The sequence below is a fragment of the Crotalus tigris genome, unplaced genomic scaffold, assembly GCF_016545835.1.
Source record: "Crotalus tigris isolate CLP2741 ecotype Arizona unplaced genomic scaffold, ASM1654583v1 scf7180000017987.690289119674:8195010, whole genome shotgun sequence".
In the NCBI taxonomy this organism is placed as follows: Eukaryota; Metazoa; Chordata; class Lepidosauria; order Squamata; family Viperidae; genus Crotalus; species Crotalus tigris.
The window spans coordinates 2,705,862-2,733,849 of NW_024096758.1; the positions used below are offsets into that span (position 1 = coordinate 2,705,862).

General features: G+C 37.2%; 1 protein-coding gene across 2 annotated transcripts; it reads right to left on the reverse strand.

Moving 5' to 3' along the window:
* Positions 1 to 60: 60 nt before the first annotated feature.
* LOC120309076 (protein FAM71B-like) lies at positions 61 to 27,903 on the reverse strand. Of its 2 annotated transcripts, XM_039345894.1 has the most exons (10): positions 27,722 to 27,903; positions 26,275 to 26,346; positions 24,731 to 24,860; positions 22,227 to 22,384; positions 18,089 to 18,261; positions 17,010 to 17,268; positions 13,221 to 13,774; positions 8,955 to 9,043; positions 3,805 to 3,966; positions 61 to 189 (listed from the first exon to the last, which is right to left on the reverse strand). In XM_039345894.1, exons 3-9 carry the CDS (start codon positions 24,858 to 24,860, stop codon positions 3,866 to 3,868), a joined length of 1,464 nt encoding a protein of 487 aa, XP_039201828.1. In that variant the 5' UTR covers positions 26,275 to 26,346; positions 27,722 to 27,903; the 3' UTR covers positions 61 to 189; positions 3,805 to 3,865. The 2 variants fall into 2 exon arrangements, with proteins under 2 accessions (XP_039201828.1, XP_039201829.1); XM_039345895.1 differs by lacking the exons at positions 61 to 189; positions 8,955 to 9,043 and having other exon boundaries at positions 3,820 to 3,966.
* Between the last annotated feature and the right edge of the window lie 85 nt (positions 27,904 to 27,988).

The window sequence follows — 27,988 nt, forward strand, 5'->3', positions numbered from 1 at the left end:
AAGAATGAAATTTCTGATTTTATTGAATTAAATGACACCTAAAATTTGATAGCACTTAGGAGAACACCATCCAATTAACTCTGCAATCTTCATTTACATTTTAAGATTAGAACTATTTGAAGCATCCATCAGTCAAAAGTCATCAGGCAATTATTCTGTCTTTCCCTCTTTAATGGATCTTTTTTGTTGCTGTCAATAAAATGGAAATAGTGGGAAAACAATGGGAGAAATTACAAGAAAGACAGTATTATCTGAACCAAATCAAATTATGTGAAAAAGCTAGGATTGATTGCTCAATAATAGTCTTATCTAGAAGCAGCCTGTGATCAGATTAATATGCTGGGATTTCAACAGCAAATTTATCTTGTTTTCCTTCTCTCCTCATCCTTTGCATTTATTATTGAGTTTGATAAAGCTTTATGAAGACCTGGAAGCTTGCTTAGTATTCTGCAATCAGCCAAATAATTTTTACAAACTTAAGGAAGGGCTTATCATCCAAGGAGCTGTGGTGGCGTAGTAGTTAGAATGCAGTATTTCAGGCTAACTCTGTCCACAGCCAGGAGTTTGATTCTGACCAGGTCAAGGTTGACTTAGCCTTCCATCTTCTGAGGTTGGTAAAATGAGGACCCAGATTGTTGGAGGCAATATGCTGACTTTGTAAACCATTAGAGAGTGCTGTAAAGCACTATGAAGTAGTATAAAAGTGTAATGCTACTGCTATTGCTATCATCAAGATCAAATAAATACTTGATATATTTGTATGTTCATTATCCAGTGGTAATATCTCTCTTTAAAAGAACCCAGTAGATCAGATATAAAAGTGAGATACTAATAATTTAATATTTTATACATTAACACCATGTATGTAAAGTCACAGATCACTCATTTGAGTCTATAAACATATTTGGAAATTTATGATTGTGACGGAGATAGTTATCAAACTGGGCTAGATTAATAAAAAACTATATCAATTCAAAAGAAGGGGAAAATGTCCTATGACCTTTCACTGATTCTCTAAGACACTAGTCCCTACTATTCCAGTTTCCCTTTGTATTCTTTTCTGGACAGGTATATCTAAGCAAAGCTTTTGTGCTGCACTATGGTAATTCTCGACTTATGACCACAGTTAGGACCAAAATTTATGTTGCTCAGCAAGGAAATTATTAAGTAGGTCACACATTTTTGCCATGGTTTTTATGTGAATAACTGCAGTTGTTAGGTGAATAATGCATAATAATGCATAATAATGATAAGCTCTTATCCATTTGAGGCACCTTTACCATAATATTCCTTGGGGAGATTATATGTTTTATAGTAGGATCTTTAGCCATTTTTATGAATGGCTAAACACATTTCTTAAAAAGAATCAGTCCAAGTCCAAATGCTGAATTGGGGAAAAAAAAGATAGACACCATTGATAAAATTCTCCATCCTATAAGTTTATGCTCCCCTGCCCATTCTACTAGCTAATTTTGCTAAAGCTAATAGACCTTAGATCTGTCAGGTTTTCTCTTTATGTTCAATGTTGCGGAGAATGCAAGTTGGCTCCTGTCCTTGAAATTAAGCAACGGCTCAATTATCTATTACCTTGATTATAAAAAAAAATGACCAGTCAAAGATGAAATCTAGTTTAATTGCACTGTGGGAGAGATCATTAAAGTGACAACATTGGGGAAAGTGGATGGTGCAGACAGAGGAGCACTCAAAAAAAAAAAAGAAAGAAAGAAAGAAAGAAAGAAAAAGAAAAAGAAAAAAAGGAACAGTTAATATGCACTGATCACATGGAGAGGCACACTTGCAAACGTTGAATGTCTCCTCTGGGCCCAGTTCTGACATATACAAATATTGTTACACAAAGATATAAAAAATGTTAACTAGGTGCATTTCATAAAGAGGACAAGCTGAACAAATTTCTCCTTGATCTGTACAAAAAAGTCCAGTTTGTGGACTGTTAGAATTTTAGTGTTAGAAGGTATTATCTATTTTTCCAGGTGGTCACCCACCAGTAGAATCTAAACTTTTGTTCAGTTAATGAATCCAAAATAAAGTATCTCTGATTTTGTGGTGCAAGAAAACTCCTGAAATTTAAAATAGAATTGAACTGTCCAATTACTTTCATATTACAAATTCAGCAGAGTTAAACTGAGATACACAATGTTCTTGGAATGTAAAACCGACATTAAAAATATTCCATAAAAAGAATTTCCTTTCAATTGGATGGTATAAAAAGTTTGGTCCTGGTTGCTTTTTCCAGAGACAGGGGAATCTGTGGAAGGCAGGTGTATCTCTAAAAATCAAGACTAGATGTGAATGTGCAATATCAGACCTTTTAAATGTACATTGCATGCATTGCACAAGCATGAAAAATGGCGGAGTTTCATTGTGTGGTTGTACCTGCCATCTTAACTTTTTGAATCCCTCTACAGATGTCACTGCATGATAAATGGAAAAATATATGGCTAAACATCTTATTATACCTCTGGAATTATAATAAAGTAGAAGTGCTTATAGAGATTTTTTTTCTTTTATTCAACTCCCTGCCCTTTTAATAGTCCTAGTATAATAATATAGTTGTTAAAACAATGTTAAAGGTTTTATTAGTTAAGGGGGTTCAGCTAATAACCTGGACATACTTCTTTTTAGAACTGGATTGACGCAATACAAATTTATGCCCAAAGTCCTACTAAATTAAATACTGTAGTTATATATACAGTGCATGTAAAAATGGGATAAATGTTCAACTATAAATCACAGTTATACAGATAAATCTGCATTTTCCTCAGCAAGCTTGCTCCACAGTTGTATCAGGGCTGTGAGTTTGCTTATGCATTCTGTCAGATGTGATTTAGGCTTTCCTTCATTCTCTTCCTGAAGAAGCAGGGAAAGTGTGTGAATTTGGCTAAACCAGTGGTTCTCAACCTGTGGGTCGGGACCCCATTTGGGGTCGAACGACCATTTCACGGGGGTCGCCAAACAAGGCTGTCCGCCATTTTTTCTCCCTTTTCTTTGGCCACGCCCCTGGCACCCAGTGATGTATAAGTGGTTGGGGGTCACCACAACATGGGGAACTGTATTATGGGGTCGCGGCATTAGAAAGGTTGAGAACCACTGGGCTAAACTGTAAAATGTGCAAGAAATCCAACAGTTGTTTCTTATTATGGACTGAATCAGCAGCAAAGCATTTCTCAACCTTGGTAACATTAAGATGTGTGGACTTACAGCCAGCATGCTAGTTGGGGAATTCTGGAAGTTGAACTCCCCACATCTTAACATCATTGCCAACACTGAGAAACACTGAACTAGATAATACCCCTAGATAAAGCCTTAGTAGGTTGCTGGAATAAAAGAAAATTGCTCATAATTAAACAGAGTTCCATTGGAACTATTGGATAGTATTGTAATCCCTGCAGGTCATCCAGCACTGATTTGGTCCTTTGGAGAAGCTCTTTCTGGCTACAGAGACTTATAATGAGAAAGAAATGTAGATCCTTTTCTTATAAGAGGTGCCAAGTCATTAAAAAAAATCACAGAGTAAATGGATTATCAGTGTAAGAGAGAAGAAACCAATTAGGTGGAAGGCTAAGACAGAATGCAGGAATTCAACACACTGGGAAATATTAACTTAGCTTTTCCAGCTTAGAAGTAGACCCAAAGGAGCCAAAAGCAAAGTGAGGTCCTGAACCATGCTAATGAGGTTGAGTAGATGCTCACAGTTTATCCCAACAGAATTCAGAAAGTATGTGCATTAAGAACACCCTGCATGTGTCTGTAAACTAGTATCAGCTAAAGTTGTACTTGACTTACTTGTGGGTGCTCACATTCTCCTTTACTTCCACTGCAGTGATTGAGTTTCTTTCAACTGTCTTTAGTTTTTGTTCTTTTGATTTTTCCCCTCATCAATTGTTTTGGAGACAATGGAAAAAAGCGTGACTATATTAAGACTGCTGCTTCCTTCTTTTTTGGGGACTAGGAAACACAAGAACACAAACACACGAACTGTGAATACTCAGGGCTCTTTACAGTAACAAGAAATATCTGCTGACTATTACAACTAATGTGATCACTTGCCTGGTGCTAAAAAAACACAGAAGACAGCTGTTTATAGGAGCTTTTTGTGGAAGGTATTCAGAACATTGCCTCCAAAAATTGGCTTACAAGGCAAATTGCAGAAATTTCTGAATGAATGCTAGATGACAAATATCCATTGAGATTCTCAGTCATCCAAGTCATAGTCTTCAAAGAAAAACAAGAAAGTCCAGTTGCTTCGTGAAAAAGCATCCTTGGGATGCTAGATGGCAGCTAAGATATATACACTAATTCTTTGCTGCTATATAGATAGCCATTGAGTTACAACCATTCATTTAGCAACTGTTCAAAGTTACAATAACAATGAAAAACGTGACTTAGGACTGGTCCTTGCACTTACAACCATCACAGCATCCTCATGGTCATGTGATCAAAATTCAGTTGTTTGGCAACTGGAAAATCAATGTTTGCTTCCCAGCTGGCTTCTAACAAGCAAAGTCAATAGTACAAGCTGGATCTGCTTAACGACAGCGTGATTCACTTAACAACTGTGGCAAAAAAGACTCACTTAACAGTTGGATTGCTTAGCAATAGAAATTCTGGTCCCAATTGTGGTTGTAAATCAAAGATTGTATACAAATCCTTGAGCCAACAAAACCCCCCTAAACTTGTATAAACTTTGCTGTCCCATTGCTATTTCTTTTCTACCTCCAAACGTATCCTGATTTAAGGTGCATATTAAGGCATATTAAACAAAGACATTTGTTAACCTTTCTGGCTTTGCTGCATTCCTATGTGCATAGCATGGCATGGCATGGTCAGCTAGGATTTAGACCAGTCCAGCTTTCTGAGGTGGGTATTGACTCAAAGACACGGGGTTCCCATGTATGTAATGTCTGAACTCTTTCCTTACCCCAAGAAAAGTTATCCAGGAGTGGAAGAGGCAGGTCTGCTTTACATGATCCCAAAGTGGGTAATTGATCACTTCTCTATGATAATGGCTGAGAGGGTAGTGAAACCTGTCAGATTGTACTGCCTGCTAAAGGGGAAAAATAGTACTTTGAAACCAGAAGAACTATGACCTAAAGCTGCCTTAGATATGGCTGAGGATGAGATGGACAATTTTGTAACGACACAGAAGAAACGATATGGTCAGGACATGGCTGTGCATGGTCAAGTGCAAGTGGAGAAAAGCCCTTTGGGACATAATCAAAGAATCATAGGGCTGGAAGGGACCTTGGAGTTCTTCTAATCCAACCCATTGCCCAAGGTAGAAAAAGATGATGATGATGATGATGATGATAGGAAATGTTGTTCTAACCTTTGGTATGCTTGATTTTGTTCTAGCCTTGGAATGCTTTAATGGTTAAGAAACATAATTTCTTTTCCTCGATGCTCATTTTAAAGAGGATACAGGAAGTATGTGTGTCTATTTGGGGTGTTTAATATTCAATTCCTGCTGTCTGATTGATAAGATGAATAAATCACCCCTGCATGTACAGCTGGCTTGGTCACTCAACAGTGAGAAACTGGTGAAGCAGGCACAGCAGTGCCTGTATTTTCTGCATCACATGAGAAAAGCACATCTTTCTTCCCCTGTCCTGACCATTTTCTACAGAGGGACAATCGAGAGCATCCTGTCATACAGCATCACAGTCTGGTTTGGAGGCATCACTGCTTCAGACAGGAAGGCAGTGCAGGGAGTGGTGAGGATGGCCGAAAAGATCATTGGCAGTTCCCTCCCTCCCATCCAGGACATAGCACAGAAGCGTTGCTTGAGCAGGGTCCCTAAGATTATCTGGGACACTACACATCCTCTTCACAACCTGCTTTCCTTGTTACCTTCTGGGAGGAGGCTTTGTGGTATCCGTAGCAGAACATCCAGATTCAGCCATAGTTTCACTCCATACAGCATTAACTTTGTGAACTCTCAAGCTTCCTCTTTCCGTTATATATTCAAGATGGACAGTATTTAATATTTATTTGTTATGTATATGTAGAAGTGTGGGTCTATACATATGTTGTATATAATATGTTTAGGTGTGTGTCATGTATGTGTTTCACTTTGAGAGCGGGAAACTAAATTTGTGCCGTTGTGCCCACAGTAAAAAAATGACAGTAAAAGTTATCTTATCTTATTTTGTCTTGTCTTGTCTTGTCTTATCTTATCTTATCTTATCTTATCTTATCTTATCTTATCTTATCTTATCTTATCTTATCACAACTAAAGGCATTAATTGTTTATCTGTTTATGAAATAGGGCCTGTCTATCTGAGGGACTGTCTACCTATAGTGTCTGTCTCTCCTGTTCAATCCAACAAAATTGATATCTTTTGATTACTCATTGATTAAACATTCCTATTTGGTGGGACTCAGGAAATAGGCCAGTGGTGGCGAACCTATGGCACGGGTGCTAGAGGCAGCACTCAGTGCCCTCTCTGTGGGCATGCATGCCATTGCCCCACCCCCACTACCCCCAGTGGCCCCCTCCTCACCAGCAGCCCCCCCAGAGGAGAGTCGCCCCGAGCGCAGCCTGCACTGAGCAGCGCAGCCAAGGACATGGCAGCCAGGCAGCGGGGACAAGACTCTGACCTTGTGCCTCATTGTGTACAGATGATGCTGTGGGTGTGGCCACCATGACGCTGCTGGGCCGCCTGGGCGATCTGCTGTGGCAGGCTGTGGAGGTGGTGAGTGGCCCTACAGGCAGGAGAGGTGGGGCGGGGCAGGGGCAAGGCGGTTTTTGGGCACTCAGTCTATTAAAGGTTTGCCATCACTGAAATAGGCCTTTTCTATGGCAGCACTGGCGTTCTGATACCCCAGAGAGTTATTTACTTTTTTGATTCTATTATTGTTGTTAATTTGTGTTTAATATTGTATACTGCCCCAAACTGCTATGGGGTTGTGAGGCCTTACATACATGATTGATAGTACATAGACAGACAGAGGATCTAAGCCCTTTAGAGTTTAGTAAATTAAATGTGTGCACATCTAGTAACAACAGGAGGAAGTGGAAGAGAAATTACTGTTAGCTTTTCCTCTAACAGCATCACTGGAGAAATAAAGTGAGAGAACCAGAAAGCTTTTGAGAAGGAAGAACTCAGTATTTGTTTAAATGAGATTAGATGAAAGGGACAGTCATGAGACTGTTGCTAAGGAGAAAGAAGGGAATTGTGTGCAGTAAAATACTGCTTTGCAGATTTCCAGAGACCAACAGCCAATGTAGGGATCCTGCTGTCTTGTTCCATTTGCTTATTTTTTTATTTTCACTGCCTGTATTGACATTCCTGACATGCTAGGGAGTAACTAAGAGGTGCTTCTTTAGCAATCTAACTAGTGAGGGAAAAACGGGACTTCATCTCTTAAGCACAAATTTAAAAAAAAAACTGTTTTTAGACCCAGAGACATAACCTTCTCTAAAAATAATTAATCATTATTTCCTGCAAACAGTTGCTACATCACATGACTTTAATTCTGATTTTATTGTATTGAGCAATCCATGTGGCAGGTTATTATGTTTTGGCATTTTAAACTACAGATTTACAATTTGGTATGCTTACTTGCTGGACTGTTTATGATGTATGATGTTTATGAGTAGAAATATTTGTATGCTGTTTACTCATTCAAGTGTGGCTTAATCTGCAACCAGATTAAATAAACCGTGGCTTAGCCCATTTTGCCATGTATTAATTGAACTCAGAAGCCAGAATTCAGTGCCATCTTGCCAATGGTGACAAAATGCTGATGGAACTCCTTTGAACATTTTTTTGGGTAGTGACTTTTGAAGCCCACCATGTAGAAGGTCTTTCATTCCAGAAGATGCGCCCAATGTCTTCAACTTGCTTATGAATCAAAACTGGCAGGTGGGATCTCTTCTGAGCCACCCGCAAAGGGCCTTTCCAGTGATGAGGGCATTTTATACTCTTTAACGTAACTACTATGCTTTCTTTTTCTCACAATTGTTTGTTTTGTTATTTTTGTTTGTTTAATTGTTGATCTACTTTTATTTCTTATTTTTCTTCTTTTCGCAATCACCCTGGGAAGCAAGTGACTGATGAGATACATACAAAAAGTATACATTGTGTGAAAGAAACAGTCAATTTTCACTATTTAATACCATCCTAAGCCTGCTGTCATGGCATTGTCCCCATCTCTTTTCTTTTAGATCTCCCATTGTGATCAAAGCTGGAAACATACAACTAGCGTTTTCCAACTGGGCAATTTCCAGATGTTTTAGAGTTAGACTATAATTCCCAGTCCCACTCTGAGATATAACTAATTGAGGGAGCTGCTTGTGATAATCCATTTTCAAGGAGCAATGAAAGGGATGACCTTCCTGTTATCTTCATTATGATTCTAAAGTTTGTTTTGGTCATGTTTTGTTCTGACTGCTTAACAGAGAAATGTCTTTTCTTTTTTCTTTAGTTTTCCAATAGAAAATAATTTCTTAAAATAATTTGAGAATGTTTGCATTCGTGTTTGGCTGCATGTTCAGGTCACATGTGCAGCTTTTCTGGATAGATAGGTTTATTCAGTAAAACCGTGTACATAAAGAAATTGTGCTGATTGGCATAGAGGCAAAGTGTTTTTCTTAAAAAAAAAATAAAATAAAGGCACAAACATATATAATGGTATATATGTGGAAATATACATGACAAACTAATATCAAACTATATGTGTCTAAATCACATTATTTTTAAATAGATAATGCATTAATGCTATTAGCAAAGCCATTTTAGAATGGGAACTCTAAAGTACTTATTGATGGACATTGTTATTGTATTTTATTTGCATATCTCCCTCCCCATTAATTTCTGCTTGGTGAGAGTAAGTAGAGTAGATGCTAAGCTAAATGAATTTTATCGAGAAGGAATTTGTGTAATTTCTGGGCATAGAAACTGAACAAGTGAAAATGGAGTTCTTCTACAAACCTGGGAATTTTCGTGGTAATGGTGGCTGTGAAGATGAACTTGAAGTCATGGAAAAACTGCCTGTTACAAAACTGCTTGTGGTGAATTTCCTAAAAACAATCACAACCAAATCACTTACTATTTGCTTAGTGCTTTATATGCATTATCTAGTTATAACCCTTACAACAATCCTGTAAGTCAAAATTATTATCCCCTGTAAGTTATATTGCAGGGATGTACATAAGAGGAAAAATGGCTTGCCTAAGGTTAGTGAGTTCCTCAACATAGGTGAGATCTGAATTTCATGTATTTGTAACACAAATAAAAAACAAGTGAAAGTACCATCTTCAACGTTTGACCTCACGTGGTGGGCACCCCTATCTGAACCAAGGATAAGGCTCATATTTGGGCTGTAAAAATTGGGCAACATAGTAGGGAGAACTAGATGCTTTAGTTATTCCTTATTGTCTTCTAGAACGGGTGCACAACTATGGTAACTTTACAACCCGCGGACTTCAACTCCCGGAATTCCTGAGCTAGTCAGAAAGATCCAGGAAAGTTGTACATAGAAAGCTGCCTTATGTAAGCTTAGAGAATATATATCAGACTAATCTAGAATTTTTACTTTAAGCTGCAATTGCAGTAGTCCAGAACTGTACGGGCAATTCCAACATTAATTTCCAAAGATTATTTTAACCGGAACTTGTTTTTCTGTCAATCAGAAACTTGTCGTATCTCTGCATGGCTAGTTTCTGATTTAGCAAGCTTATTTGATTCTAAGTTGGCAGACAGTGTTTCAAATGAAATCCTGGCACTTTTGTACATGTTATATTGCAGCTTGTACAAAATGGGTTCAAAATTCAATTAAAATTCACGCAAGTAAAAATGTGAAAAGCGTTGCCTCCCTGAGCTGAGGTTGGAATTTTTCTGAACCTTTTGTGTAATGAGTAGCACTTTTCTTCTAGGTTTCAGGGAACAGTCTCCAATGAAAGTAATTTTTAGAGTTAAGGTAAGTAAAAAATAATTATGTTGCTGCCAATCCCCTCCATATATATTTTGGAATATTGTGCTGTTCTTGATTACTTATGATTGTAATTGAGCCCAGAATTATGATTGCAAATTATGTCAGTTGTTAAGTGAATCATCATGTGACCACATTTGATTCTAAGAACATTTTTTGTGGCAATCATTAAATAAACATCACAGTTAAGTAAACCCATTTTCTGCAGTGGGTATTTTTTTGCCAGAAACAAGAAGTAATTGCCAGTTTCTGGCAAAAATGTAATAAATTATGTTCATGTGGCCATAGGATGCTGCAAAACAGACGTAAATGCAGGCCATTTGCTGAGTGCCCAAAATGCAATCTCTTGATGGGGCTGAGAGTCGTGGTGGGGAAACAGTCATAAGAACTTCAAGTCCGGCTTGTAAGTTTGTGTAACTTCAAACAGCTAAGTCATAAATTGAGGACCACTTGTATTGATTTATCCCATGTTTTCCTTATAGCAAGCCACACTCCCACTTAAGAGCCCCTATATGCAATGGGCAGTTAAAACACATTTTAGATAACCTTACAGGTTTATTGTAAGTTTTCCAACAAGATAAGTTTGTGAAGTGCTGTACAAATGTTAAGTTTTTTTGTAGGACTTGCCACTGATTTTGAAATCCAGGTACTGCAAGTATTTCAATGAAAAATTCTCTTTCTCCCAGTGTTGCTTTTTAAATGCAAAGAACAGAAGCTTGCTAATAGATGTCACCAAATGGACAAAATTATGGCTATTGTACTGAACATAAAACAGAATGTGAACAACCTTACTGAATTTGTCAGAACTTTTTTATACCACACTAAACTAACTGACTCAAATTTAATTGCATTCAAGTTCAAGTATGTAATTTAATTTCATATAGGGCATTCACGCTAAACTGCAGTCTATTGATTATTGTTTTAGTACCAGGTTGGTTTATGGTTTTTTAAATGTTCTACAGGGCAATCTTAATATGTTTGCTTAATAATTCTGCTCTTCTTATTAAAGCTTAGTTTAATATTTTCTTAGTACAGTGTTCATCAGTCTGATCCCTTTCAGACTTACTGGAATTTCAATTCCCATGCTTCCCAGCCAGAGTGAAGCACATTAAATTAGTAAACTTTATCTTTAAGAACTCTAGTCTCTCATGTTTTTTTATTTATGTAAAAATACATTCCCTCCACCACAAAGAAGGCTAAAATGATATAGTTTCCTTCCCTCCTACTCTACAAAAAAACCCCTGCCTCTTTAGAGTAGCTTTATCAGTCATATTTGTGTGCAGAGATGTCTTCCAGCTGTCAACATCAGCCAGGACAAGAAAAAGTCCAACTTCCATTGAATGAGAAATGGCATTTTGTCCCTTTTTGTTATAGCAACCAAACAATCTTAAATTGATTTAAGGAAGGTGAGAAGAGACTGCTGATATCTAGAGTTACTAGGTCCATCTGAACTGGTCAATTTTATTTACCAAAGGTTTTTTTTTTGCAAATGTGTCCAAATGAGCTATCGGTGACCCAGCTGCAGAGTTGAAGGCAATTATAGCTTAGCTATAGCTTTTTGGTACTGTAATAAATAAAAACTGACTGCTTCCCATGAAGCTTTGCTTAGTAAATGGCAATGAACATGCTTTGTGTTGGTCTAAAGAAAAATACTGTGCTTGACAATATTGAGGGAAATAAAAGGGATGGCACCAAATATATGGATGAACAGGATCAGGGTGGTCACTGGAATGTCCTTGGAAAAGCTACAGATTATTGCTTGGAAGAATCAAGTTGATGGTCCATAGAACCTCCAGAGATCCAACGGGATTCAATGATATTTTACTTTCAGTACCGGTACTTTGGACAAGTCTACCAAGCCGAACTACGATACTCAGATTCCCATGCTTACCCATTTTTACAAAGCCAGTCAAATGAGATCAGCATGAAACCAATATTTCTAAGTAGTCATTATTTTCTTCCCATTTCATCATGCTCAGATTCTCAACACTTGCTGGAGGGGACACATGCCACAAGAAAAGAGAAACATGGGAACTTCAAAGTTTCAATAGAAGAACTCAGGATTGAACTATGGAGTCCTTGGTGCTCTCTGAGCTTATGCTGCACTGATAATGTTACCTACTTGGGTAATGAAATGTCTGCAAGCAAATAAGAATCTCAGAGAACACCAAGGACTCCACACTTACAAGTTTGTAGGATGAAACGATCCTGTTCAGGTAGAATGTCTTCTGTGATTTTATTCCCAACTCCAAGCAGACCCCCTGCATGCTTAGTCACTGAACATGTTCATATCTCAAGAGTCTGTTCAGTGATTTCCTCTCTTTTAAAAAGGTGTTTGCTTCCTCTTTTGTATACTACTGTGGTGCTTCTACAGCACAACCATAATCCAGAGGATATGTTTGATGTACAGAGTGATGATTTATATAGCACCCCTGAGTAGTCAGTGTTTGAGACATACTGTATTATCTTGTTATCCTTTCAACAACCCTGTAAGGTAGATTATTCTTTCTCTTCCCATGCTGAGTCTAAGTGGCTTTTCTAAAACCATCTGCATAGATCAAAGCATAGCTAGCAATTGAACCGAGAACCTTTGAAATCATTGTTTAACCAGCCCCTGGCACTTCTGTTCAAAATCCAACATTTTTTTCCACCAGTTAACAGTACAGTATTTGTGAAAAATGAATGAATCAGCTCTTCATCTACTTGAAGAGCTTTGAAATTTAATTGATGGTGAAGTTTTGAGTGGATTTTTAATTGACAAGTAACCAGTATGCATTTGCAGCCAGTGTGCTAAAGTAGCTAGAGATAATCTTTGGTGCCTCACATATGAGCCTAATGATTTCACATAACAAACCTAATCAGATGAAATGAAGATTAAACCTACTAAACCTAGTTATTATCCAACTAGGCTAGGGTATTTTTCGTGGCTTAGCATATTGTAGAAACCTAAATCATTTAGTTAATATTTAGTTCAATGTATCATGCAAAACTAAAAATTAACCAGAATTACTTCAGTAATGCAACTATGGTATAATAAATTTCTCCCTATCATTTGGCAATAAGATGAATGTTTTTATATGGAGAAAACTGGTTGCCTATATTGTTCTAATATCCAGATAGAAATTTTTGACTTTTTTCTCCTTCCTGGACTATCAAAGTACTATCAAAGAATAATAAGATCTTCTTCACTACAGGATTTGGCAGGATGATCCATATGACCAATTTACCAAATGGCTACAGATGCTTCCGTTCTTCTCCAGGCTTACCTGGAAGGTCTTGGAGTTTCACTCTTATAGGTCTCATAGCTCTCTGATTTCAGAAAATCCTTCATTTCACTATAGGTCATTTTAGGTTTCTCCTCAATTCTTTGCCGCTCATCCTCAGTATATTCTTCATCAGGGAAAACCAAGCTCTGAGGAGACATTTTTGTGGTCTCTGGCAAGTGCACTATTGATTTTTGCTCTGGTTCCTTCTGTTTTTGTTCTTGCACCTTTGAAAATGGAGAATCTTTAACATCTTCATGGAATCTTTCCTGGAATCCTTCTTGGGATGTTTTTGGAAATTCTTCTTGTAATCCTTTTGAGGATCCTTCTTGGAATGTTTTTTGGAATTCTTCTTGTAATCCTTTTGGGGATCCTTCTTGGAATGTTTTTGGGAAACCTTCTTGGAATCCTTTTGAGAATCCTTCTTGGAATTCCTTTGAGAATCCTTCTTGCAATCCTTCTGGAAACCCTTCTTGAAATCTTTCTGGGAACCCTTCTTGAAATCCTTTTGGGAATCCTTCTTTATATCCATTTTTGCATTCTTTCTGGAGTTCTTCCTGGAAATTGAGGAGTAAATAAGAAATAAAAAGATAGTTACATCTAGCAGAAAAGACTGGAGTGATCTATGCTGCTAGAGACTTGCTAACCTGCCTACACTAGTAAGCCTTAATGAAAGTATCCTAGCTGGAATTTCCTTGGGGGATTTACTGTAGTAATGAATTTCACATACTTAATAAAACCAAAATTGAATGTGAACATTATCAGAGGTGTGTTATAGTGCAAGTCCCCTCCCCCGAGGCACTTATAAGACTGTAGTTCCAGCAACTGGCATCAGCAAGTAGAAAGGGCCAATTTCTCAATATACCATATAATATGTGTTTCTGCCTTGCTACAAGGAAATTATAGACAATTATTTATTGTACTGCCCTATTTTCACTTAAGCAAGTGGAAAATGTCTGGAGCCTCTCCTTATATGAAAATCTTTTTAGCATTATTTATATAAAATTGGATATCTAATGAATTTAGACATGGAAATTAGTAAGCTTTGCACGTGCTGCTACTAAACAGAAATAATATTTTATCAAAAGATCCTGATTTTTTTTCTGATATTTTACTTGCAGTAATAATGCCAGAAATTCTGGAGACATTGTGGCCAACAAATTTGAAGAATCAATATGCATATCAACTCAGAAGAAAAGAGATTTAACAGTGACCAAACTGTTGCACAATATTCTTAATTTCATGTGCTAACAAAATAATGTCTAGGATTGTCCAATGCAAATTAGAGCCCTATATGGAAAAGGAGATGCCAGATGGTCAAGTTAGTTTTAGAAACCACAAGGAAAATGAAATATTATGGCTGATGCATGCTGGGTAATGGAGAAATTACCTAGCATTACCAAAGTGCAAAGAATACCAAAACAAAGTCAGTATATGTTTCATTGATTGTAGAAAAGTCTTTGATTGTGTTAGTAGCCATGTCAAGCTGTGGAATGTCCTTAGAAAAGTAGGAACCTCAGAACCTCATTCACCTTGTGTGAATTCTACACATATGTCATGAATCCTAGCATGGATCGATAAAGGAGAAACAGATTGACTCCAGCCTGGCAAAGGAGTAAGACAATATATTCTCCACTTATTCAACTTATATGCATTTATTTATTCAACTTATATGCAGAGTATATATTGAGGGAAGCTGGATTGGAAGAAGCATGGTTTTAAAACTGCGGGAAAAATAATTAACAAACCTCACTGGGCTGATAACTCTGTTCTGATAGCTGTAAATGCAGATCATCTGCAAACTTTAATAATGGAAATAAAAATGTACAGTGGAAAAATGTGAAAAGACCAGTCTAATATAACTGATCTTGAAGATATTGAAGTGGTGGATACTTTTGGCCTTTTATTTAAATAGTAAAGGAATCAGCAAGAAATCAAGAAATACACTTCAAAATAGCATTTGGTAGAGTAATTAAAAAAATCCAGAAAATATTGATGGTTTTGAACTTTAGTGTTGGAAAAGATTCCTGAGAATGCTATACAAATAAATGGATCATTGAACAAACCAACCCAGACTTCTCACTTGAGGCACAAATGACCAAACTCAAATATTATGTACCTCAGAGGCATTATGTGAAGATATGATGTAGCTCTTTGGAGAAGTCTATAATGCTTGGAAAAGTGGAAAGAAAGAAGAAGAGAATGACCAGCAACAAAATATTGGACTTATGTATAACAGTAATGGTATGCTTTTGTAGATCTGAAGAATCAGGTTGCAGATAGTGAAATATTCTTTAGGAGAAAATGTATATAGCAATGCAATAGCACTTAGGCTTATATACCACTTCACAGTGTTTTACAGCCCTCTGTAAGTGCTTTACAGGGTCAGCATAATGCCCACAATAATCTGTGTCCTCAATTTACTGACCTCAAAGGATGGAAGGCTGAGTCATCCTTGAGCCGATGAGAATCGAACTGCCGAACTGCTGGCAGCTGGCAGAAATAGCCTGCCGTACTGCATTCTAACCACTGCGCCACCATAGCTCATTTATGTGGTCGCTAGAAGTTGACTCTAGCTTGATGGCATAACCCTACCCCCTACTATAATAGTACCCAAAAATGGAAGATGGTTTTGCTCCCATATATTATCCATATATGGGTGCCTCATTTGAAAGTAAATAATTGTTGGAATTCTTGTGTTGTAACTTTCAACTCTTTTCTAATAAATATTATCAATCAGAATGCTGTAACATTTCCTTGGCTCAACTGTGCCCTGTCTAGATTGATAGGAAGAAAGAGTGATGATCAACTGTACATTATTCTTTCTACAGAAAGGGCTTTCTCCTATCCCACACCCATGCAATACTGTATTGCAACCTCATTGGAGCTATGATAAAATTGCTTTAATTTTTAAACAGATGTTGGAACATTTTTAAGCCAGCCTTCTAAATTATTTTAATGGTTTTATTGTTCCATTTTTAATTCCTAATTTTCTCATTTTAAAATGTAATTTAAAAGGTTTGAGTACTTTTAAATGGAGTGGGTTTTAATGAAGAAGTAGTCTATTTTTTTAAAGTTAAATAAATTTTAAATAGTTTGTTGAGTGGCTCTCCAATAATTCAGCCAGATAGAGATAATTAGAGCCGAGGTGGTGCAGCAGTTAGAGTACAGTACTGCAGGCCACTTTAGCTGGTGTTCAGCAGGTCAGCGGTTCAAATCTCACTGGCTCAAGGTTGACTCAGCCTTCCATCCTTCCGAGGTAGGTAAAATGAGGACCCAGATTGTTGGGGGCAATGTAAATATATATATACATTGCTTACTGGTGTACACCGCTTAGAGAGTGCTTGCACTTAAAGCGGTATATAAGTCTCATAAAATAAATAAATAAATAAATAATTTAAGATTCCTCTGCTGGAAATATTGTGAACTAAATCCAGGCTTTTGTTTAATTCTTGACTCAATTGTAAGACATTGTTCTCAGAACTCCATTGCCAATAAAAGAAAATATTTTTAGCTCATGGTTTTAACTGTGGGGTCGTTGGTACTCTCTGAGCTTGTCTTTCTTTCTTTCTTTCTTTCTTTCTTTCTTTCTTTCTTTCTTTCTTTCTTTCTTTCTTTCTTTCTTTTTGCAGATGTTTCATTACCAGACTAGGGAACATCATCAGACTAGCCCTGATTTGGTAATGAAATGTCTGCAAGAAAACAACCAAGCTGAGAGAGCACAAAAGATCCCATATTTTCATTGTCTTATGACTAAGAGGCCAAATTATGTAAATCCATGTTTGTTCTTACAATTTCCTCCTCACTTGGGATGATTTGAATGCTTAGGCTATCAGTTACTGAGCGGGAGATGGGCTGAGGTGTGAGATAGCATGATGGAGGATGATGAAGAAGATAGACTAGTGATAACCAGCGTTCAAACAGAGCCTCCTCTTCCTTAGTAGATGCTTGAAACTGTAGGTAATAAGAGCGCCCATTGATCAGCTGGATTTTGATGAGTTGCTTCTTGGGATTGTAAATGGAGATCCGCACAAACTTCAAAGGGAGGAGTCTGAAATTATACCAAAGCAATAAATATATAGAACTTTCAGTCTAAGCAGTCAAAGAACTGTAGATGTATTTGCCCTTCATTTAAAATATTGGTCCAAACAAATGAACAAACAAAATGTGTCAAATTCATCTATGCTATGCCATTAACAACCATATTGTCTGAATGAGCAACATTGTATACAGTTCATGTATATTTCAAAAGTGAAATTTTATAATTTTTTAATGTTGGCGGATGAAAGTGGCTGGAAATTGCCATTGATTGAAAATGTGGTGCCCTAATTACTAACTAATGCAAGATACATGGGTTACACGATGCCCTTACTGAAAGCCCTACCCACTGAACAGAATTTAAAGGGCTGGGATTAGGGATTAGTGCCCACATATCTGTAGGACCACCTTTCCTGCAGATCATTTTGATCAGCAGGACAGGCTCTTTAAAAATGCCACCCCCACTATATAGCTTCTCCTTTGTGTAAAGGAATTACAACAATCTGATACCCTTAATAGTCATAAAACATCCTTTTTGCAATAACATTTAATAATTACTTTGGTGGTGGTAAAGCTAGGTATAATATCTAATTATGCATATTTGGATCAATATCTGGGGCATTTTATGTTATATTACAACTCCTATCTTCTCCCAATCAGCACGTGATTGGCTATAATTCAACAGATCTAGGAGGGTCCAGTCTACAGAAGACTACACAAATGGTAACCTCTTTATTTCCTTTTCTCTCTAGCACTATAATCCTTTACTTTTTACCTACTATTAGCAAATACAGACTTTGAATAGGTGTAGTTGGATGACTTCTGTAACTTACCTGGTGAGTGTCAGTTCCTCTGCTTGTGAGTCTGGTGAGGAGACCTGTTCAGCAACAGGACGAGCAATAAACATCAGGTTGGGCAATGGCAACTTGCTGTTGGTGGAGGCAATACCTATTATGGCTTCATTGGAGGAGTTGTGGATGAAGACATGCCTGCCTCTTCTTGTGACCTGGGATGAGGGATACCAAAAGCAAATATTAAGGAAAGTTTTTTTCAAGGAAGAACATAAACAAAGGATATATGTGTGAGAAGGGATAATTAACAGCACCACTGAAGTAATTTGTTTTTTTTTTTTTTGTAAAAAATTTTTATTTTCAATTTTACAATACATTATATTCATAAAAATACTTCAGATAAAAAATAAAACAAATTGATACACACAACTTTCGGTATTGCTCACCCATTTCCCCCCAAACCGCATCCACCCTCTAACCAACTTGCCTCTTTCCCTCTTCTTCCTCTTACTCTCCCCCTCTACTCCTTCTCCTCAACCTTCCTACTTACTTCTCCTCTTCTTCTATCTTCTTGCTCCGGATGCGGTCCAGGGGAAATGCCGGAGCAATTCCTCTCTCCAAATTAAAACATCAATATTATATACAATAAAACTATTTCTACTTATCTGAGCTACTTAAACTTCAACCCATCCTCCCCCCCCTCCTCCCCCGACTTCCCAGAGCCAAATACAGGGTTATACAAACATATTAAACATAATCTATTTAAGTTTACTAATTATACAATAACCAAAATCATACTAACCCTCATACTAACTCTCTTCAAACTTTAACATCATAAGTTTATAAACAAATTCATTACTCATAAAATAAGTGAAACTTTGTAGTTCCATACTTCTTCTGAACATATTCTATCCATCTTCTCCATACATTAAAATATCTCTCTTGTGAATGGTCCTTTAAATAAGCAGAAATTTTAGCCATTTCTGCTAAATTAGAAACCTTAAATACCCATTCTTCTAAAGAAGACAGAGTATCCTTCTTCCAATATTGACCCACCAATAATCTTGCTGCTATTATTAAATTCAACATTAAGATAGTTTCTTTAGCATCAAAATCCACAAAAATACCCAAAAGATTTTTATAAAAATACCCAAAAGATTTGTTCTTCACTACTGCTATTGAGATGTATGCTATATATCATTTCTTTTGCATCATCAAAAGATCTAAAGAGATGGGTTTATTCATCTTGCTAAACTTTAAAGCTGGGTTTATAACATATAATTGCTAAGTGCTCCTAATGTGCTGTACCCAACAATTTAAACACAACTTAAATGTAATGGCCTGTTTTGTACAATATGTTAAGTCAGTGGCTGAAGCCCTACAATGCACTGAAGCATGGACTATCATAATTCTACTTTAATCTACTGCAGAAAATTACATGGACCCAACCAACATTTTATCTGATTTATGGTGGTACATTTTTTTTTCATACGACATCCTCTGAGTGGGAGGATGTCATTGTGAAGTAAGGTAACTATTCTTGCCAATGCAAATTTTTTATGTAGATATTATTAAATTACATTTAGCTACTGGTTACTACAGTATATTTGCCATCTTGACTTGTCTTTAGCAATAATTCAAAACTCTTTCAAGGTCTTTTCAGTAATCCCTTTGATCAAGCTAACCACATTCATTATCTTCACTTCCTTTTACTTCTGTAATATCTTGCTAAATATAGTCATTTGATTTAGTCCATTATCAGCTTGCATTACATGGACAAAACAAGTGAGTTTCTGCTTGCTGGTCTTTGCTTCAGAGGAGCAGCAAGCCTTTATTTGTTATACAATTGATTAGTTGGTTATTCAAGTCTGCAGTAGTGATAGTAATTATCTCCAAATCCATAATATGGACCATCCTCTTTTGCTTTTGTCAGTGTCCAATATTCACAGCCATGTTACTACAGAGAGACTATTGCTTTCACTACAATGGCCTTTCTAAAGACTCACTTATTTTCCAGTTCTGAAGTATTTTGCTTCTCCAAATTTAGTTTTTACGTAAGTTCTTGTTCATTATAAAGATTCCTCAGAAAAAGAATCTGTACTGCTATATTCATTAGCCTGTTTTACATGCAAAAGCTGTGCTATACTAAATGAGCAAATATAAATCTACTTTTCATATTATTTTGGTCTTTCCATTATTTAGCTTGTATTACTTATCTGATTTCATATTCCTCAGTAACTTCAGGAACATGCCTGTTTATTTGGTATTTCTTTCTCCCTGTGTAGCTCCACTCTTCCTTGTAAGACCTGAAGCAAAACTCTGATTGCAAGAGGAACTAGTGCAGTCACTTGTTAACCTGTGCATTCTTTTTCCTCTCCTTTCTTGTCTATACATAGGTATGTATATACATTTTCCCAATTTCAACGTCATGCAACCTTATTTTGTATTCACGTATCATTGCTAGCTCTTTAACCAACCCTTTTAGCATAATATGTTTTCATCTGCTGAGAATGAAAATACATGTGGTTAGGCAGAAAAAAAAACCTAAAACAATTTAGCTAGTGTTGAGAAGAATTAACCACATTCTTCAGCAGTAATTCGATTCTCTATATATTTAGCAGAAACAAAAACCTTTCTCATGAAAGAGAAATAAAGGGAAAAAACAAGATTGGGACTTCATTGAAGTGAAGAGGTTAACTCTCTAAACATTGATTTGTCTGTATTACTGTAGGGGGTCTACAAATGCTTCATCTAGCACAGTGTTTCTCAACGTTGACAACTTGAAGAGGTATGGATTTCAACTCCCATAATTCCTCAGCCTGCTTTGATCTAACATTGATCTAACATTTCTCATACAGGATCAGGTTTCAGAGCTAGGAGGAGAAATAAAGCTTATGTTCCCCCTAACATGTAACTGAAGTGTCAGAATCTAAATCAAAGCAAAAATTAGTTCTGCATTGATTATGGTGATACCACAGCAGAGTGAGAAAATAAATCTTAGCTGTTCTCAAACTGGTCTGGAATCCTTCTGTGGTAATGCTATTGTTTTCACCCATCAAACCTTATGCTTTTCATGGGAAAGGGAATCAACTATTGTGCAAAGAATGCTAATATGAGGATGTAGGGAGCACTTGGCTATTGTAGGAAAGAAGAATTTTCAGGATCTGGGAAATGAGCAAGGTAGAAGTTCCCATCAGTATGAAACAGCCTGTTCATTTTTGAAGCATTTCTTACTAGCTTACTAAGGTACTAGCTTTCCATCTCAAGCCACATGAAAACCATTGAAAGTTGTGAGTATACAAAGACCTTTCCTAATTTCAGATCACTATACAGGTAGTTCTTGACTTACAACAGTTACAGTTCATTTAGTGACCGTTCAAAGTTACAACAGCACTGAAAAAGTGACTTATGACCGTTTTTCATATTTACAACCATTGCATGGTCAAAATTCAGCCACTTGGCAACTGACTCATATTTATGACGGTTGCAGTGTCCTGGGGTCATGTAATCACCTTTTGCAATCTTCTGATAAGCCAAGTCAATGGGGAAGCCAGATTCACTTAACAATTGTGTTACTAACTTAACAACTGCAGTATCTCACTTAACAGCTGTGGCAAGAAAGGTCACAAAACGGGGCAAAACTAATTTAACAAATGTCTCAGCAACAGAAATTTTGGGCTCAATTTTGATTGTAAGTCGAGGATTATCTATAATCTTAGTATGTGAAAAAAAATAAATCTAATTTGTTACTTCAATGCCTGGTGCAATGACTATTAAGAGGTTGGGTTTAGCTTCAAGTATGTCTATAATCTTAGCAAGATTTTTAGGAAGATAAAAAGGAGATTCATATACATTGCCTGAGTTCATTTGAATTATAAACATACTGTAGAATCCAAGTAATTAACCGTCTATTAAACCAAGTCAAGAATATTTCTGCCAATGTATCCACTGTTCACATTCACCTAGCATGTATTTATATTTCGTTAATGTCCTTCCAACTGGCAGTTTGCCATGAAGGACCTGTACATTTTGGAGGACTCTTCTTCCCCGTTATGCTCTCTCTTAGGTGTATTATACTTCAGGTCCTACCATCAACTAGTCACATTGGATGGGGATTGTGGAAATTGCAATAGAACACATCCAGAGGATTCCAGAGTGGGAGAAGTTGGCTAGTTCTTACCTGGACAAAACTGCTTTCAAACATGGCAATAGACTGAAATGAAGGGTATTCTCCTTTTTCAAGATATTTCTGCAGAACTGCCTTGCCAGTGGCTTGGCCCACAGAAGTAAAATCCATACTTTGCTCAGTCCTGGGAAAGAGATCCACAACCAGACTATCTGCAAATGAGACATAAGGGCCTTAAAGAATCATCTTATGTACAAATATTCTACTTATCAAACTAAACACAGAGGTCTTGACAATACTCTTTTTATTTTTAATATACAACAAGCATAGTACTAGTATATGATGTTAAGAGAGTATTTGACCAGACTACTCTATAGTTCTGAAGAATCTGATTATCTTTAATAACATTTATAAAAGAATGGCATGTATTATAAAACCTTTTGGGTCAGTGTATCTTTTAAAACACTCTATTTTACTTAATTTTTCCATAGATAGAATTTACCATGTTTTATTTTAGCATATGCCAAATGATATGAGTGGTTGGGGAATCTGATAATAATCATGAATTATCCAGAAGCCATCTGCAAACATAATCATTACCATCTTGGATGTGTATGCTGGCCTAAATCTAGACTGAAAGATAATCTACTTTATCTGTAGCTGAGTACCTGCAATCTTTTCAAGAAAGGGAAGATTGGAGACTGGACAAGCTGCCTAAAATAGTTGAATCCGAAGATGGCTTCTTGAGAAAGGGCACACCATTGACTCCTTCAAGATAGGCCTCAATTATCTGGATGAGCACAGAAATCTTATCTACACTCTTAATGGCAATATTGGTGTTGTGCCTTGTTAATAGTCAGGCTGGTTTCTAAAAAGCCTTTCAGTTGCTACCAAAGAACTACAATTCCCAATTATTCTCAAATGGAGATCAAAAACAGTTAAACTGCCTTCTTAACATAGATGATCCCAGAAGTTATTTATGAGACTGTTTTCCTCTGTTACTGCTTGTTGGACTAGATCTGATAAGGTGAGTATGCTCCGAGTCCCATTTATTAAGCAGTGTCATCTAGTAGAAACTTTTTGTGTAGCAGCACCTGCCTTTTGGAAAAACCATATCCCCCAAAATTTGTTTAGCCATATCCCAGCTGGTGTTCCATAAATTCTCAAAAACCTGGATTTTTTTTCCAGGCATGGGATCTGTAATATGGTTGATCCTATCACTCTAGTTTCTTTGACGTGTCTGTAATTATGTGACTCAGGTTTGATTGCCCTCTGTGCCATTGTGCTATCATTGTGTTATTGTTCTTTATAATTATTATGTAATATTTTATTGCTTTTAATCCTATATTCAATATCTTGAGGCACTACTGTGAGATGAGTGGCTATAGAGATTAATTCAATAAATAAGTTAAAGAAACTGCATTTATAGTTATGTCACACTATGCAAAGATTTTCATACTGAGCATTTTGTGCTGCATTATTTATAATGACTCCATAGTTGGTTATCATGGCTTCAAAATCTAAGGGATTGGTTTGGACAAAACTCAGCAGCACTTTTTTGTGCGGCTGCTGACAAAAACAGGATCACCAACATGATCTCCAATATCCGATAATGGATATGGCACAAGAAGAACAAGAAGATAGCTGGTTATTAGAAACCCTATTTTTGTCTCTTGGAGATAACTGGCTATCATTGACTGTCTTGAATAGCTAGTGAGATCTCAAAATATATGTTATCCTATTTGATCTGGTCTGAATATTGAGATTTTCACTTCAAGCTTTTCTCTACTTTTAGGATTCTCTACAACAGGTTGCCAATTCCATTATCTTTCAGTGCTTAGACCTTCATGAGTCAATAAATTGCATGTTTTAGACCTATCCTCAACATTATTCTAGCTACAGTTAATTAAATGAACTATACTTATCTGGAATTATACAAGTTGCTAAGCCGTAAGTCAAGATTTACAGAGGCCCAGTTTCTACAATATGCTAAGCCAAAATCCAGCAAATTGCATTTTGGCTTAGTGAAATATGAGATCCCATCCTTAGATATGGACTGATGGTTTTATCTGGTTTATAAACACATTTTATTGCTCTTTTTATTTTCATTCTGTTCATCTACACTGGTTTTTTAAAATATGTAAAGATAAAAATATGAGAGTACATCTACATCTGAGTTTCATGAATGCTAAAACTAGTTAGGTCCATCAATAACATAGTTTATTGGATTAGCTCCATGATTAGACAAAGTGAGATGATCAGTCTGGCCAACAGATGTAAAATAATTTGAAGGGTTGGCAAACAGTGAGCTATAAAATTTGATCTTATTGTTTTAATACTGCCAGGGCTAGAGGGATTTTTCCATTCAATGGGCCAAAATAACATATCTGGTTTTGGGTACACAGCAGTTCGCTTCTAAATTGGGGCGATAGGTGATTATGAGAAAGAAATTTGCTTGTACTGTTACCAATTGTTACTGCATTTTAATAGACATATTCCCTAAAAGAAAGTATTGCAGCTTAAGTTCTCTGGATTGATAGAGCATTCTTTTGACTCACCTGAAAGACCTTGATGATAATGACCCTTTTTTTTCTTGTGAACTTCTCTGTCTGGTACAGATTCACTGCTGGAACTCTTCTGAAAGCTCAGGACAAAATTTTGTCTTTTGATCCATGTCAAAAATCCCATCTGTCCAATAGATAAGTCAGATCAGACCTAGTTAGCTTGATTGTTTAAGCTAACTAGACTTCTTTATCCTTGTCGAAGTTAATCAGAGTAAATGAAAATCGGAGTGATGGAATGAATATGAAGTTTAATTGTGATGGCTTTCAAGCCCTACCTTACTTGATCTACCATAGCAGATCTCTGTTTTTCTCTGCCAAACATTATAGGTTATATTATGAAACTAAAGCAGCTGTCCTATATATGTGTACTAGAATCCCAATGAGCTCAGTGTAGCAAGTAAATGCCTTTGCCTTCGAATCATAAAATCACAGAGTTGGAAGGGACCATAGAGGTCATTTAATTCAACTACCTGTTCAGGAACCATTAGACCATCCAGCTTTGTTTGGAGTCCCATCATGATAGAAAATCCACCATGTGATATGGCAACCTGTTTCACTGGCAGATGGCATAGGAGGATCCTTTTCATGTTTGAATCTGCTTTATTGTATAGAATCCATTAGACCTTCTGCTTCTGTCCTCTGGGACATTCAGAATAAGTTCACTTCCTCTTTGGGGAGACAGCTTTTTAGGTTTTTAAGCTTACCATCCCATTTCCCCTCAGTTATCTTTTTATACACTAAATGTACCCAGATCCTTTAAGCCAGCAGTTCTCAACCTATGGGTCGCGACCCCATTTGGGGTCGATTGACCATTTTTTTGGGGTCGCCAAAGGTGGTGATCTGCCATTTTTCGCGGCGCCGTGCACGCACGCCGCGCACGGGGGTGCCACCGCGCACGCGTGCTGCGCATGGGGGCAGCCCCGTGCACGCGCGTCGTGCATGGGGCGGCGCCGTGCACGCGCGCCGCACATGGGGGGTCATCGCGCATGCGCGCCGCACATGGGGGCACCGCACATGCGTGCTGCGCATTGGGGCCCCGCCCCCATGTGCGTGGCGCCGCGCATGTGCAGAACGTTTGTGTGACGGGGGTCGCCGTCACACAAACGTTGAGAAGCACTGCTTTAAGCATTTCTCATAGGACTTGGTTTCCAGAACCTTCACTATCTTGGTAGTCCTTCTCTGAATTTGTTCCACATTATTGCTGTCCTTTTTGAACTATGTTGCTCAATACCGGACACTGTATTCTAAACGGAGTCTGACCAGAGCAGAGTAGAATGGAACAGGAACATCCCACAATCTGGATTCCATATTCCTATTAACGCAGCTCAAAATAACATTTGTCTTTTCAGAAGTTGCATCACACTGTCCTATGTTTGTATCTTACATTTTCTCTATCCAGTTATAGAACTTCAAATTTCAGCTTACTGCTCAAACATGTCTAGAAATTTTTGAATATTCCTGTATTTGCCATCCTGTCTGTTTTATTTTAAAATTAGTGAAGTTATTATAAAAATAGGAATTGTAGTCTTTTTACTGACCTTTTATCTCTGGGTTTAATTGCACCATGACATGCAGCAATGTGGCAGGTGAAGGATTTTTTTCTCCTTTTCCTGGCCCAGAGATATGGAAAGAGAAGCAATGATAGAATTATTTTAGTCCAATAGGCTTGGCACAGGGACCTATTTGGCCAGCAGAAACTGTGGGAACCCTCTTTGATAAGCAGCTATTCAAAAGAGACATGATTTTCTCTCAAGAATGGCTGAAAAACAACCATTTTGGTTTTTTTTTTAAAGGTTCCAGTTGGGATGAGATAAAATGGCCAGACCATCCACCAGGTCATTGCCTAGAGCGGTGTTTCTCAACCATGGTAATGTGTGGACTTCATCTCCAGAATTCTGGGTTTACAGAGGAGACATAGCTATAAATTCATGTAATATTAATATGAATTCAAAATGCAAAGTTCTGGGAACTGAAGTCTACATATCTTAAAACAAAGTTGAGAAACACTAGCCTATATATTCAAACAGGGCTTTTTTTCTCATAGAATGTCCAGAATGGAGTTCCAGCACCTTTTTTGGATGGAACCTTGTAGGGTAGGCAAGGTGGGTTGTATGATATGTGTGAGTTCCGGCACCTTTTTTTTTTTTTTAAAGAAAAACACTGTATTCAAACGTATTTTTTTCAACAGGACTTCACCTTGATCAGTGTTAACTTCCTCAATGTAATCATCGCCAAATGTAATTGGCTACCTTTCCCCTCCTAGTACAGCTCACATAGCAGGAAAACTTCTAGTTGGAATGGATGAGCAACCTTTTCATGTCTGCGTAGTACTAGAGTTAACTAATTTTGGATAGCCAGAAGCTACAATGTAAATTACTGTAGTGGTGCAAAGTAGGTAGATGGCTCAATATTTTCTTGAGAATTTTTCTTAAAAGGGAAGGGCATTCACACACTAAAAAGGGGAGGGCTTTGATCACATGGTTATGGCCGACATCTGGGTATTTTGAACCACGGATGGGGGATGGATTCTGAGTTTGTTTATTAAAAATATATTAAGCCTTATTTTGGGGTAGAGCTGCACATATTCTGGGGATTGAGATTGCACATACTGTGGCTGGGGAATGCTGATACATATTTACATTTAAGATAGATTCCAACATTTTGATCTACTCACATCAGGGATTAGATCCATTCACATAACTTAGAGAAGTGAGGCAGATTTTATTTTTTGTGGTCTCCACAATGAAAAAAATCTCCAGTTGAGAAGGCCATAAACACTTTTCTGGATATGCCCAACAGTCCTATTTGTTGAGGATAAATTGGTACTCTTATTTGATTGAATCTCACAGTAGTAGCGCTAATTATAGGATAGGAAAAATAGAATTTTCCAGAAACATCTAGCTGAAAACCACATGTTAGACCAAATAGCCTTTGGGTTTGATTAAGATACAAGAATATTTTTTTATAAAAAAGTAACCAGCATGCCTGGAGGTTGAAGTCCTTTCTTGGAATTAGCACAATGCCGGGTGAGTGGGCTTCTTTTCAGCTCAACTGTTGTAGATGAGATGTTGTTATTGAGGTATTTTATAGTCTGTTCTTCTTATAAATGCAGGCAAGCTGGTAATGTAAAACAACTCTGAGGTGGCAGGACATTGCCCCCAGCCTGTTCTGATCCTGTCTTATGATGTCATTTCCCTGCTTACATCACTGCATTCTAATCTATACTTGTTAGCATCTTATTCTGAAGCAGTT

What these genes read in the sequence shown, in the direction of transcription:
- LOC120309076 (XM_039345894.1), bottom strand. Translation starts at nt 24,860, where the DNA reads ATGGGATTTTTGACATGGATCAAAAGACAAAATTTTGTCCTGAGCTTT. An exon ending in TCCCAAGTGAGGAGGAAATT is followed by an intron (nt 13,775 to 17,009) that starts GTAAGAACAAAC and finishes CTCAATTTCCAG; the next exon opens with GAAGAACTCCAGAAAGAATG. An exon ending in ATTACCACGAAAATTCCCAG is followed by an intron (nt 3,967 to 8,954) that starts GTTTGTAGAAGA and finishes TGTGTTTCCTAG; the next exon opens with TCCCCAAAAAAGAAGGAAGC.